This window comes from Arachis ipaensis, chromosome B2, assembly GCF_059453495.1.
Source record: "Arachis ipaensis isolate K30076 ecotype BB chromosome B2, ASM5945349v1, whole genome shotgun sequence".
Taxonomy (NCBI): Eukaryota; Viridiplantae; Streptophyta; class Magnoliopsida; order Fabales; family Fabaceae; genus Arachis; species Arachis ipaensis.
Window position 1 is genome coordinate 8,724,209 of NC_142437.1, and position 15,259 is coordinate 8,739,467.

Here is a 15,259-nt window from a genome sequence, read left to right on the forward strand (position 1 = left end):
CGGCGACTACTGTGAGTACCATAAAATATATGGTCACTCCATAAATGACTGTTACAACCTCAAAAATGTGATAGAAAAGCTGGCCAGAGAAGGTCGGCTTGACAGATATCTCATAGAAAGGTCGGACAGTCATGGGAAGAGAAAGCGAGATGATATGGATAGAAGAGACCCACCATCGCAGACGCCGGAGAGACATATCCATATGATCTCAGGAGGATTTGCGGGAGGGGGACTCACCAAATCCTCTCGCAAAAGGCATCTCAAGAGAGTCTACCAGGTCGGAGGAGAATCATCTGACCTCCCTACCATTTCATTCACAAAAGAAGACGGGCAAGGAGTAATCCCTGGACACGATGATCCAGTGGTAATAACTATGATCCTAGCAAATGCCTATCTCCACAGAACCCTAGTGGACCAAGGAAGCTCAGCGGACATCCTTTTCAAGCCCGCTTTTGACAAACTAGAGTTGGATGAGAAAGAATTAAGAGCCTACCCCGACACCTTATACGGATTAGGCGACACACCAATAAAGCCACTGGGATTTTTGCCCCTCCACACCACTTTCGAAAAAGGGGAAAAATTAAAAACTTTGAGTGTAGACTTCATAGTTGTCGATGTAGGGTCAGCATATAACGCTTTAATCGGCAGAGCTACTCTTAATCGACTCGGAGCGGTGGTATCCACTCCCCACCTTTGTATGAAATTCCCGACCTCAACGAGAATAGCAACGGTAAGGGGAGATCAGAAATTGGCAAGGAAATGCTATAATGAAAGCCTAAATCTGAGAGGAAAGGGCAGAGAAGTTCACACAATAGAGCTCGGTGGTGCAAGGGCCAGAGAAGAGCTGCGTCCACAACCAGGAGGAAAAACCGAGGAGATACAGGTCGGCAAAGAGGAAGGAAAAAATACTCACATAGGAGCCAACCTAGGGGAAACCCTAAAACAAGGATTGATTAAGCTCCTAAGAGAAAACTCCGACCTCTTTGCTTGGAAGGCTTCCGATATGCCTGGGATAGGCCCCGAGCTCATGTCCCACAAACTCTCGGTCTACCCGGGGTCCCGACTTGTACAACAAAGAAGACGCAAACTCGGCCCAGAACGAGCCCTAGTAGTAGAAGAACAAGTACAGGCGCTCCTAGAAGCTGGCTTCATCAGAGAAGTCAAGTACCCAACATGGCTAGCCAATGTAGTGCTAGTCAAAAAACAAAATGGCAAATGGAGAATGTGTGTCGACTATACCGACTTGAATAAGGCATGTCCCAAGGACCCTTATCCACTGCCAAGTATTGATACCCTAGTAGACTCCAGCTCGGGGTATCAATACTTGTCGTTCATGGATGCCTACTCGGGGTATAACCAAATCCCGATGTATGAGCCAGATCAGGAAAAGACATCCTTCATCATGCCTAGAGCAAATTTTTGCTATGTGGTCATGCCATTTGGATTAAAAAATACAGGGGCCACATACCAAAGGCTGATGAACAAAGTGTTTGCTCCTCACCTTGGGAGCCTAATGGAAGTATACGTCAACGACATGTTGGTAAAGACCAAGAAGGAAGTCGACCTCTTGTCAGACCTTTCACAAGTCTTTGACACCATAAGGCTGCACGGGATGAGACTAAATCCCGCAAAGTGCGCCTTCGCGGTGGAAGCAGGGAAATTTCTAGGGTTTATGCTAACACAAAGAGGGATCGAAGCCAATCCCGATAAGTGTAGAGCTATCCTGGAAATGAAAAGCCCGACTTGTTTGAGAGAGGTCCAGCAGCTGAATGGCCGACTTACAGCCCTCTCCAGATTTTTGGCAGGATCAGCACTAAAATCCCTTCCACTGTTCTCCTTATTGAGAAAGGGATGTCAGTTTGAATGGACCCCTGAATGCGAGGAGGCGTTCCAGGAGTTCAAAAAGTTCTTAAGCCAACCTCCTATTCTGACCCGACCCGTAGCTGGAAAAGACCTCGTCCTATACTTATCTGCAGCAGACAAGGCTGTCTCATCAGCCCTGATAAGAGAAGACGAGGTCGGCCAACATCCAGTATATTTCATCAGTAAAGTTCTACAAGGCTCTGAGCTAAGGTACCACAAACTAGAGAAGTTTGCCTACTCCTTAGTAGTAGCCTCACGAAGGCTACGACCTTACTTTCAAGCTCACACAATAAGAGTCCGTACGAACCAACCCATGAAGCAAATCCTCCAAAAGACGGATGTTGCAGGGAGAATGGTTCAATGGGCAATAGAGCTCTCCGAGTTCGACTTAAGATATGAAACTCGGACGGCGATTAAAGCCCAATGCCTCGCCGACTTCGTTGCAGATTACGCAGGGGATCAGGAGGAAAAACCAACTACATGAGAACTCTATGTAGATGGATTCTCCAACAAAACAGGAAGCGGTGCATGCATAATATTGGTAGACGAAAGAGGAACCCAGATAGAGGTTTCCCTAAAATTTGAATTCCCAGCTTCAAATAATTAGGCAGAGTGGTGCACGAAATTGCAATCACACTTTTGCAATCCCGCACAACTAACCAGCAAGTGCACTGGGTCGTCCAAGTAATACCTTACGTGAGTAAGGGTCGATCCCACGGAGATTGTCGGCTTGAAGCAAGCTATGGTTATCTTGTAACTCTTAGTCAGGATATCAATAATTATCAGGGTTAATTGTAAAAGGGAAAAGAACATGAAATAAGTACTTGTTTTCCAGTAATGGGGAACAGGTTGAGGTTTTGGAGATGCTCTATCTTCTGAATCTCTGCTTTCCTACTGTCTTCTTCTTCAAGCACGCAAGACTCCTTCCATGGCAAGCTGTATGTAGGGTTTCACTGTTGTCAATGGCTACCTCCCATCCTCTCAGTGAAAATGTTCAATGCGCTCTGTCACAGCACGGCTAATCATCTTTCGGTTCTCAATCGGGTTGGAATAGAATCCAGTGATTCTTTTGCATCTGTCACTAACGCCCAGCCCTCAGGAGTTTGAAGCTCGTCACAGTCATTCAATCCTTGAATCCTACTCAGAATACCACAGACAAGGTTTAGACCTTCCGGATTTTCTTGAATGCCGCCATCAATTCTAGCTTATACCACGAAGATTCTGATTAAGGAGTCCAAGAGATATCTACTCAATCTAAGGTTGAACGGAGGTGGTTGTCAGGCACACGTTCATAGTTGAGAATGATGATGAGTGTCACGGATCATCACATTCATCAGGTTTAGGAACAAGTGATATCTTAGAATGGAAGCAAGCATGATTGAATGAAAAATAGTAGTAATTGCATTAATCCATCAAGACACAGCAGAGCTCCTCACCCTCAACCATGGGGTTTAGATACTCATGCTATAGAAGATACAATGAGAAACGTGTAAAGTGTCATGAGGTACAGATACAATATCAAAAGGTCCTATTAATAGTGAACTAATAACCTAGGGTATACAGAAATGAGTAAATGACGTAAAAATCCACTTCCGGGGTCTACTTGGTGTGTGCTTGGGCTGAGCATTGAAGCTTTTATGTGTAGAGACTTTTTTTGGAGTTAAACGCCAGCTTTTATGCCAGTTTGGGCGTTTAACTCCAATTTTTGTGCCAGTTCCGGCGTTTAACGCCGGGATTTCTAAAGCTGATTTTCAACGCCAGTTTGGGCCATCAAATCTCGGACAAAGTATAGACTATTATACATTGCTGGAAAGTCCAGGATGTCTACTTTCCAATGCAATTGAGAGCGCACCAATTGGGCTTCTGTAGCTCCAGAAAATCCACTTCGAGTGTAGGGAGGTCAGAATCCAACAGCATCTGCAGTCCTTTTCAGCCTCTAAATCAGATTTTTGCTCAGGTCCCTCAATTTCAGCCAGAAAATACCTGAAATCACAGAAAAACACACAAACTCATAGTAAAGCCCAGAAAAGTGAATTTTAACTAAAGACTAATGAAAATGTAATAAAAACTAACTAAAATATACTAAAAACATACTAAAAACAATGCCAAAAAGCGTATAAATTATCCGCTCATCACAACACCAAACTTAAATTGTTGCTTGTCCCCAAGCAACTGAAAATCAAAATAGAATAAAAAGAAGAGAATATACTATAGACTCCAAATTATCAAAGAAACTTAGCTCCAATTAGATGAGCGGGACTAGTAGCTTTTTGCTTCTGAACAGTTTTGGCATCTCACTTTATCCTTTGAAATTTAGAATGATTGGCATCTATAGGAACTCAGAACTCAGATAGTGTTATTGATTCTCCTAGTTAAGTATGATGATTCTTGAACATAGCTACTTTATGAGTCTTGGCCGTGGCCCAAAGCACTCTGTCTTCCAGTATTACCACCGGATACATACATGCCACAGACACATAATTGGGTGAACCTTTTCAGATTGTGACTCAGCTTTGCTAGAGTCCCCAATTAGAGGTGTCCAGGGTTCTTAAGCACACTCTTTTTGCCTTGGATCACAAATTTATTATTTCTTTTTCTTTTTCTTTCTCCTCTTCTCTCTTTTTTTTTCGTTTTTTTTGTGTTCACTGCTTTTTCTTGCTTCAAGAATCAAATTGATGATTTTTCAGATCCTCAATAACATTTCTCCTTTTTCATCATTCTTTCAAGAGCCAACAACTTTAACATTCTTAAAACAACAAATTCAAAAGACATATGCACTGTTCAAGCATTCATTCAAAAAATAAAAAGTATTGTCACCACATCAAACTAATTCAACTAGTTTCAAAGATGAATTCAAAATCCTGTACTTCTTGTTCTTTTGTGATTAAAGCATTTTTCATTTAAGAGAGGTGATGGATTCATAGGACATTCATAGCTTTAAGACATGAACCTTAAATTTTTATTAATCATGAATTAAGAACAAGACTCAAAAATAGATATAAGATAAGACTAATAATAATAGAAAGCAAAAATTTAAATAGACTCCTAATGATAGAGGTTATCACAGAGTTAGGACTCAACAACCTTGATTTTGAGAAGTGGATGCTCCCTCAACTTGTGGGGTATTTGACCCTTCAAGGGAGAGCTTTTGGCGCTTCAACTCCTGTAGCTCACGCCCCTGCTTCTCTTGTTCCTTCAGCAATTTGCAGAGCATGCAGTTTTGATTCTGCTGTTCTTCCTTAATTTGTTCCATAGCTTCTTGCAGCTTGGCAACAGATGCTTCTAGACGAGTCCAGTAGTCAATTTCAGGAAGTTCAGGGAGGAACTCCTGCGCCTTCCTTTTGATAGAGTTATCTTGCATTTGTCCTTCCATTGACCTCTTGGTGATTGGGTGCTCAATTGGGATGAATTCATCTACTCCCATTTTCACCCCAGCATCTTTACATAGCAAAGAGATTAAGCTTGGGTAAGCCAGTTTGGCTTCAGTAGAGTTCTTGTTTGCAATTGTGTAAATCTCACAAGCAATCAGATGATGGATCTCCACTTCTTTTCCCAGCATAATACAATGAATCATCACTGCTCTCTTGATAGTAACCTCAGAACGGTTACTAGTGGGCAAGATAGAACGCCCTATGAAGTCCAACCAGCCTCTTGCAACTGGTTTGAGATCTCCCCTCTTGAGTTGGTTTGGGACACCTTTTGAATTGGTCATCCACTTGGTTCCAGGGAGGCATATGTCCTCTAGAACTTGATCCAACCCCTTATCTACTCTCACCATTCTCCTATTAAAGGATTCAGGATCATCTTGTAGTTGAGGTAATTTGAAGACCTCTCTTATTTTGTCCAGATGGAAGTAAATAATTCTCCCTCTGACCATGGTTCTGTAGGTATGAAAAGTGGTTCTAGTCATTCTCTGCTTATCTGTCAGCCACAGATTTGAGTAGAATTCCTGAACCATATTTCTCCTAACCTTTGTCTCAGGGTTGGTTAGAACTTCTCATCCTCTATTTCGAATTTGCTCCTGGATCTCCGGATATTCATCTTCTTTCAGATCAAATTTAACTTCCGGGATCACTGACCTTAGACCCATTATTTTGTGGTAATGGTCTGCATGTTCTTTGGTTAAGAACTTCTCTTGACTCCAAATGTCTTTTGGAGTATTCTCTTTCTTGCCTCTTGAATTGGTTTGTTTTCCTTTGGGGGCCATGACCTTGATGAGCCTTAACTTAGTGATCACGGAAAAACACACCAAACTTAGAGGTTTGCTTGTCCTCAAGCAAAAGAAAGGAAAGAGGAGAGAGAGGAAGAGAGCAAATTCGAATGGTGGGGAAGAGGGGTGTGGCCGAACATATATTTATAAGGAAGGGAGAGAGAGTTCGAAAATTTTGAAGGAGATTTGAGAAGATATGGAAAGAAATTGAGAGATATTTGAGTTTTTTGAAGAAGATTTGGAAAGGATTTGAAAGAGATTTGAAGAATGAATGTAATTTTGAAAATTTGAAGGTGAATGATGAAAGTTTGAAATGTATTTATGTAGGAAATTATGGATCAAAACAGGAAAGTTTGAAAAAATTTGAAGTGGAAAGCAAAATCTCTGTCTCCCACCTTTATGGCGTTAAACGCCCAGAATGGTATCCATTCTGGCGTTTAACGCCCAAATGTTGGCCAATTTGGGCGTTTAACGCCCAGCCAGGTACCCTGGCTGGTGTTAAACGCCAGAAACCCCTTTATCACTGGGCGTTTTGCTAAACGCCCAGGATGTTGCACACCTGGCGTTAGAATGGCGCCCATTCTGGCGTTTAACGCCCAAAATAGCACCTTTACTGGCGTTAAACGCTCAGAATGGTGCCCATTCTGGCGTTTAACGCCCAAAGTACCCCTTACTGGCATTTTTTCGCCAGCAAGCTCCTTTTCTTTGCATTTTGCACTGAATCCTTCTGTAACTCTGTGAATTCCTTCAATTTTGATGATTGCCCTTTGAGAATATGTATCAAACTTTGATTAAACAAAACAGATAACCTGCTAATGACTGGGTTGCCTCCCAGCAAGCGCTTCTTTATTGTCTTTAGCTGGACCTTCACTGAGAATCACTCAAGCCTCAGTTTTGAGCATTCTTGCTCAAGGTTGCTTTCAAGATAATGATTGATCCTCTGTCCATTAACAATGAACTTTTTGTCAGAATCAGTATCCTGAAGCTCAACATATCCATATGGTGACACTCCTGTAATCACATACGGACCCCTCCACCGGGATTTAAGTTTTCCTGGGAACAGTCTGAGCCTAGAGTTGAAGAGCAGAACTTTTTGTCCTAGCTCAAAGACTCTGGATGACAACTTCTTGTCATGCCATTTCTTTGCCTTTTCCTTATAAATTTTTGCATTTTCAAAGGCACTGAGTCTAAATTCATCTAGCTCATTTAGCTGGAGTAATCTTTTTTCACCAGCTAACTTAGCGTCCAGGTTTAGGAATCTGGTTGCCCAGTAGGCTTTATGTTCCAGTTCCACAGGCAGATGACAGGCCTTGCCATACACAAGTTGGTATGGAGAGGTTCCTATTGGAGTCTTGAATGCTGTTCTGTATGCCTACAGAGCATCATCCAAGCTCTTTGCCCAATTCTTTCTACGGGCAATTACAGTCCGTTCTAGGATTCTTTTTAGCTCTCTGTTAGAGACTTCAGCTTGCCCATTTGTCTGTGGATGATACGGGGTTGCCACTTTGTGGCTAATTCCATATCGGACCATAGCAGAGTAGAGCTGTTTATTGCAGAAATGAGTACCCCCATCACTGATTAGGACTCTGGGAACACCAAATCTGCTGAAGATGTGTTTCTAGAGGAATTTCAGCACGGTCTTAGTATCATTAGTGGGTGTAGCAATTGCTTCTACCCACTTAGATACATAGTCCACTGCCACCAGAATGTAAGTGTTTGAGTATGATGGTGAGAACGGACCCATGAAGTCAATCCCCCATACATCAAACAATTCAATCTCTAAGATCCTTTGTTGAGGCATGGCGTATCCGTGAGGCAAGTTACCAGCTCTTTGGCAGCTGTCACAGTTACGCACAAACTCTCGGGCATCTCTATAGAGAGTAGGCCAGTAGAAGCCACATTGGAGGACCTTAGTGGCTGTTCGCTCACTTCCAAAATGTCCCCCATACTGTGATCCATGGTAGTGCCATAGGATCCTTTGTGCTTCCTCTCTGGGTACACATCTGCGGATCATTCCGTCTGCACATCTCTTAAAGAGATATGGCTCATCCCATAGGTAGTACTTGGCATCTGAAATTAATTTCTTTCTTTGCACCCTGCTGTACTCCTGGGGTATGAACCTCACAGCTTTGTAATTTGTAATATCTGCAAACCATGGAGCTTCCTGAATGGCAAAGAGTTGCTCATCTGGAAAAGTCTCAGAGATCTCAGTAGAAGGGAGGGACGCCCCAGCTACTGGTTCTATTCGGGACAGATGATCAGCTACTTGGTTCTCTGTCCCTTTTCTGTCTCTTATTTCTATATCAAACTATTGCAGAAGCAACACCCATCTTATGAGCCTGGGTTTTGAATCATGCTTTGTGAGTAAGTACTTAAGAGCAGCATGGTCAGTGTACACAATCACCTTTGATCCCACTAGATAGGATCTAAACTTGTCAATGGGATAGACCACTGCAAGTAACTCTTTTTCTGTGGTTGTGTAATTCTTCTGTGCATCATTTAGAATACGGCTGGCATAATAAATGACGTGCAGAAGCTTGTTATGCCTCTGTCCCAACACTGCACCAATGGCATGGTCACTGGCATCACACATTAGTTCGAATGGCAATGTCCAGTCTGGTGCAGAGATGACTGGTGCTGTGACCAACTTGGCTTTCAGGGTCTCAAATGCCTGCAGACACTGTGTGTCAAACACAAATGGTGTGTCAGCAGCTAGTAGGTTGCTCAGAGGTTTTGCAATTTTCGAAAAATCCTTTATAAACCTTCTGTAGAATCCTGCATGTCCCAGAAAGCTTCTGATTGCCTTAACATTGACAGGTGGTGGTAATTTTTCAATTACCTCTACCTTTGCCTTATCCACCTCTATTCCCTTGCTTAAAATTTTGTGCCCAAGGACAATTCCTTCAGTCACCATAAAGTGACATTTCTCCCAATTTAAAACCAGGTTAGTCTCTTGGCACCTTTTCAGGACAAGTGCTAGGTGGTTAAGACATGAGCTGAATGAGTCTCCATATACTGAGAAGTCATCCATGAAGACTTCCAGGAATTTCTCCACCATATCAGAGAAGATGGATAACATGCATCTCTGAAAAGTTGCAGGAGCATTACACAGACCAAAAGACATTCTTCTGTAGGCAAACACGCCAGAAGGACAGGTGAATGCTGTTTTCTCTTGGTCTTGAGGATCTACTGCAATTTGGTTGTAACCTGAATAGCCATCCAAAAAGCAGTAATAATCATGACCAGCTAGTCTTTCTAGCATTTGGTCTATGAATGGTAAAAGAAAATGATCCTTTCTGGTGGCTGTATTGAGCCTTCTGTAGTCAATACACATACGCCACCCTGTAACTGTTCTTGTAGGAACCAGTTCATTTTTTTCATTATGAACCACTGTCATGCACTACAAGGTATTTGTTTATTTGTGACAGTTTTTTCTCTTATTTGTGGAGGTTTATAACCCCCACCAAATGATTTGTGGAGGTTTCTAAAACCCCCAAAATTTGAGGTGCCACGAGGTCTTTTGTGAGGGTTTTTAAAAACCTCCACAATCTATTTAGTGGAGGTTTTGTGTGTGTGTTTAGTGGGGGTTTAATATTGGATTTTTGTGGCGATTTTAAATCACTTTTGTGGCAGTTTAAAACCCCCACAAATTGATTTTTTAATTAAAAAAATTAACTATTTTGTGAGATTTTCAAACCCCCACAAATTCTGTAATTATTTATTTATTTTTAATTTCACATCATTCATTAATCTCATCTCATTTACATACTAGCAAATTAAAAATTTATTTTTTAATATCAAAATTTAAAAACTAAATCTTTTATAACAATTTCTCAATATAAGACATAACTCTATATATCAAAAAAATTCTCAATGTCAAGAGTTCCAAACATAATTGCATATGGTATTGTTCTACACAACTATTACTGTTTTTCTTTAAAAGTAAAATAAAACAACAATTTTAATATCATCTAATTATATAAAAGTCTCTAGTAATCTCTAAAACAATACACTTCTTACTATATCAAATACAAATGCTTAAATATCATTAATATTAAGTTATCCTTCTAGTATAGTGACATCAATCAGAGTCAATTACCAATTGCTCTACAAGTAGTTATGATACTAAACTAAAAAAATGTATAAATGTCAATGGTGGCACTAACCATGGAATGAGTCCAGAGCTAGCTAATAGCAACAACGGCAGCAATTTTGAGCTGAGACTTCATTTATTCCAACAAATACACTACAAGGAGAGTCCAACAGTGTTTTAGCATAATGTGTAAAGGAGTTTCTAACTCTTTCCGAGGCTTTTCCTTCTTGGTTTTTAGTGCATCTCTTACAGTTAACTGCAAATCCCTTGCTTTACTCTGCAACATAAAAACAACTAATATTATATTTGTGGTTATTTGATATAGCATTTACACCATTAGGTTCTTGTAAAAATATAGACTTTCATGTGAGATTATTCGTATCACGATGTAGTACAGATTTTAGTTCCATAAGCAGTTCCATAAAGTATAAACAAATAAAACAATATTCAGCAACTTATTAGTATGTGGAATTTATCAACCAATACTTCTACTTGAGAAGAAAAACGAAAACGGAAGCAAAGGTCATATTACCATTTCATTGTTGGGAGTTCTTCCTTCAAAAGACAGGGATCATTCAAGACATCATGACTGCTCTTAATCTTTTACTTCACCAATGCCAATTCCTTTTCTTCTTCTTCAGCTTCATCCCCAAACGAAAGCAAGTTCAATTTTCTGCATTATGAAATTATTCAAATCAAGCAACAATTGACTCAGATACTTGCCAACACAAACCAATGCATTGGGTTCTACAAAATCGGCTCTTAGGTATGAGACAGGACTTACTTCACACCCTTTGTCTTCAAACCCTTAAAAAAAAGATAAAATTTTAGTTGTGATAAAATTTTTGGCAGATAATTTTAGTTGTGCAACAATATTCTTCACCCAAATCTCTAGTAAAACTTTGCTTATAAACTGTTATGAACACAAAATAAGCTAATCCAAACACAGGCATAATATCAAACCAACTAGCAATGACAAATCTTACCAATCAAACTTTTAATTATAGCATTGTAATATAATCAGCTGCAATGTGTAAAGGAGTTGTTCCACCAGCACTAATATTTACTTTCGCCACCTGCATGCAATAAAATTCAAATATTAGGATACAGAAAAAGAAAAAGAAAAAAAATTGGTTCGAAGGATCGAGTCTCATAAACAGTGCCTCCGTTCTGAGGGATTCAATGTCTGAGACTGGTGAAAAAGAAAAAAGATCACATTACTATAATAACTGAGTTGATTTTCTGTGGTCAATAAAGATTTTGGATCAGTTTATTTTTTAAGCAAACTACATCAGAATGATAGTTGTAACTTAAAAACCAAAAGACTTGGGGAAATTGACTTCTACATGCACTTCATAATTGATCAACTATTTACGTTATGAATTAGGATGTTCTACCTTCTTGGCCTTGTATATGCAGGAGAAGGAGGCCAGAATAATTAATAGCTGCTTTACAGTACTTTTCTAGATTCTGTTTAAGGTGAAATTTTGGATTTGGACACTTATTTAGGACCTGTGGTAGTGCTTTAATTTGGAATTTGCTGTAAGTTCATGAAGTGTGTAAAATAATGATCTTGCCTTGCTGACTTGCTCTATAAAAGCTAAACTTGAACCATTCTATGGAGAGCCTCGTTTTTGTTAAACTTGCTTCCCTGTGTCCCTGTTGATCCTTCTTGACGAGGAGCAAATAGTTATTTATAAAATTTAAATAGAATTCTTCTTTTAGCTCCTCAGCCAAATTTTCCTGCCATATCCATCCAACATTAAGTAACCAATTTTAGTTTCCAAATTCCAAGACAGATTAGGCATGTTTACCTTCATTTTTGTAGCCATGATATTGATGAACTCTTCAAAACCTATGCTCCCACTCCCGTCAATATCAACTTCACTAATCATATGTTGGATTTCTTCTTTTGTTGGATTACCTTCCAATGATTTAATAATGGTTGCCAATTCATCCACGCTAATAAATCCTATATACATACACTTTCATTCAAATCAGTTTAAAAAACAAACGAAACTCTTTAATCCAAGAAAGAGTTTGGGATAAAAAAGAAAAATATACACACCGTCATGGTCCTTGTCAATGAAGCTAAAAGCTTCTCGGAATTCAGCAACTTGATCTTCTGTCAATGCATCTGGCGACATGAAATTAAATTGCTGTTTGGAAATGGAATAATAAATGAAAACACAAACACGATATATAATGAGAAATGTGTTGTTCATTGTGTTTATATAAAATGGCACAAGAAGATTCAATAAATTACTACAAACATTTAGCTGAAGTAAAAATAAAGGACTTGCCATTGCTGAAACAAAATGATTCTTCAGCCTGGCTTAAAATCTGCAAGCATCGAAATGGAAGGCCCAACTTTCAAGGAGGCTCACCAAAAAAGCATACAATATTGAAGCACATTATATTTTTTTCTTTCTTCTGTAGTGTTGATTATTATAGTGATTGATATATAAAATGTTTTGCAATTGATGAGTATGAGCAGGATTAGAAAGAAAAGTAGTACATAGCTATTTCTGAACAGAAATACATTATGAAATGAAAGCTTACTGCCTCCAAATTCCAGCACCAATGCAAAAACATCCACAGTTGTCTTGGGGAAAAACCTAAGCATCATGTGATAATTTTCTTCATTCAGCAGAGGAGGTGCAGTTTATGTGATCATAGAAATAGCCAATTTGAGATTTAACAAACACCTCATGCAACATAGCTATTTCTAAATAAAATCAATTTATCAGGATTTCAAATGTATCAAAATAAAAGAGTGTCACAAAATAAAATTTCAAAAATTAGCAAATTAATTTATCAGGATTTCAATTAAGAGAATAAACAATTCATCAAACACTTGGAGTGCTTGAGAATTTGAAATAATATTATCCATTAAGAGATAATAAAACTCATGGAATGTTATATCACATAACAAAGCATTCAGAATCTGCGAATGAAAAACAAAAAACAAGGAAAAAGAGAAGGAGAACCATCAAATTGAGAATGAGTGGAAAGAAGAGCGTACAGAAGGGATAGAATGCCGATGGAGAACACGAGCGTCATTGACCGAAGAGGCACTTTCTCTTGATCTCAAATGCTTGTTGCGATTAGATCTGTAAACGCGCTGATGAAGGAGGAGCCTTGGCTCGATCTCAGTAGCTTTATGGTAGAAGCAGAAAAGAGATGAACTCTAGTGGCAGCGATGGCGGCAATAGCGGCGGAGGCGGCGGCGGAGGCGGCGGTGGAGATGGCGGTAGAGATGCCTATAGCGAGCTTAGGGTTTCTCTGAGCTCTCACTCTTCCGTTCCCTCTCTTCAGTGTTTTATTGGATTTTTAAGGAGTTTTAATTATGTGGTAATTATAACAGTGGAGTTTATTGTTAATCTGTGGAGGTTTATTAAAATGTCACATATAAAATATACTGTGGAGGTTTTCAAAACTCCCCTTAAAAAATACCCACAAATATGTTAAAGTCTTGTAGTGATGCCTCCCTTCTTGGGGACAACTTGGACAGGGCTCACCCAGGGGCTATCAGAAATAGGATAAATAATTCCAGCCTCTAGTAATTTAGTGACCTCTTTCTGCACCACCTCCTTCATGGCTGGATTTAGCCGCCTTTGTGGTTGAACCACTGGTTTGGCATTATCCTCCAATAGGATTTTGTGCATGCATCTTGCTGGGCTAATGCCCTTAAGATCACTTATGGACCACCCAAGAGCTGTCTTGTGTGTCCTTAGCACTTGAATCAGTGCTTCCTCTTCCTGTTGATTTAAAGCAGAGCTTATGATCACTGGAAAAGTGTCACCCTCTCCCAGAAATGCATACTTCAGGGATGGTGGTAGTGGTTTGAGCTCAGGTTTGGGAGGCTTATCCTCTTCTTGAGGAATTTTCAAAAATTCTTTTGTTTCCTCTGGTTCTTCCTGATCTGGCTGAACATCCTTGAAGATGTCCTCTAGCTCAAATTCTAGACTTTCAGTCATATTGATCTCTTCCACCAAAGAGTCAATGATGTCAGCGCCCATGCAGTCATTTGGTGTGTCTGGATGCTGCATAGCTTTTACAGCATTCAACTTGAACTCATCCTCATTGACTCTCAGGGTTACTTCCCCTTTTTGTACGTCAATAAGAGTTCGTCCAGTTGCTAGGAAAGGTCTTCCTAGAATGAGAGTTGCACTCTTGTGCTCCTCTATTTCCAGTACTACAAAGTCAGTTGGAAAGGCGAATGGCCCAACCTTGACAATCATGTCCTCAATTATGCCTGATGGATATTTAATGGAGCCATCAGCAAGTTGGAGACATATCCGGGTTGGTTTGACTTCTTCAGTCAACCCAAGCTTTCTGATAGTGGATGCAGGTATTAGATTGATACTTGCTCCAAGGTCACACAGGGATGTCTTGGTGCAAGCACCTTCTAATGTGCATGGTATCATAAAGCTTCCTGGATCTTGAAGCTTTTCTGGTAAGCTTTTCAGAATGACTGCACTGCATTCTTCAGTGAGAAACACTTTTTCAGTTTCTCTCCAATCCTTCTTATGACTTAAGATCTCTTTCATGAACTTAGCATAAGAAGGTATTTGCTCAAGTGCCTCTGCAAACGGAATCTTTATTTCAAGAGTCCTTAGATAGTCTGCAAAGCGGGCAAATTGCTTATCCTGTTCTGCTTGGCGGAGTTTCTGAGGATAAGGCATCTTGGCTTTATATTCTTCAACCTTAGTTGCTGCAGGTTTATTCCTTACAGAAGTGGTTGAAGAAGCCTTTTTAGAGGGGTTACTATCAGCACTCTCAGGTGTCTGATTCCCCATTGGCGTTTGAACGCCAGGATTGGGTGAAAAATGGGCGTTTAACGCCAACTTTTCCCCCCTTTCTGGCATTTGAACGCCAGAACTGGGCAGGGAATGGGCGTTTAACGCCAGCTTTCCCCCTTTTCTGGCGTTTGAACGCCAAGAGTATTCCTCTCTGGGCTCTTACTGTCCTCAGAGGGATTTTGGATAGTGGTTTGGCTATCCTCTGTCAATTGTTTCTTTATTGGCTTTTTGCTACTTTGAGCAGTGTTATTCAATGTCTTCCCACTCCTCAGTTGAACTGCTTGGCAT

The 15,259-nt window shown here is 40.1% G+C and overlaps 1 protein-coding gene across 1 annotated transcript; it reads right to left on the minus strand.

Moving 5' to 3' along the window:
• Window positions 1-11,222: 11,222 nt before the first annotated feature.
• Window positions 11,223-13,229, minus strand: LOC107626749 (calmodulin-like). The gene is made up of 6 exons (XM_088505444.1): window positions 13,192-13,229; window positions 12,709-12,784; window positions 12,235-12,325; window positions 11,981-12,138; window positions 11,744-11,909; window positions 11,223-11,242 (listed from the first exon to the last, which is right to left on the minus strand). The coding sequence occupies exons 1-6, from the start codon at window positions 13,227-13,229 to the stop codon at window positions 11,223-11,225; spliced, it is 549 nt and encodes a 182-aa protein (XP_088361570.1).
• Window positions 13,230-15,259: the final 2,030 nt, after the last annotated feature.

Bases quoted from the DNA above. Each gene is read 5' to 3' on its own strand.
- LOC107626749 (XM_088505444.1), bottom strand. From the start codon at position 13,229: ATGACGCTCGTGTTCTCCATCGGCATTCTATCCCTTCT. The intron at 12,326-12,708 runs GTATTTCTGTTC...ATTTCCAAACAG, and splicing joins GTAAGCTTTCATTTCATAAT to CAATTTAATTTCATGTCGCC. The intron at 11,243-11,743 runs GCAAGATCATTA...TATTGCATGCAG, and splicing joins TTATAGAGCAAGTCAGCAAG to GTGGCGAAAGTAAATATTAG.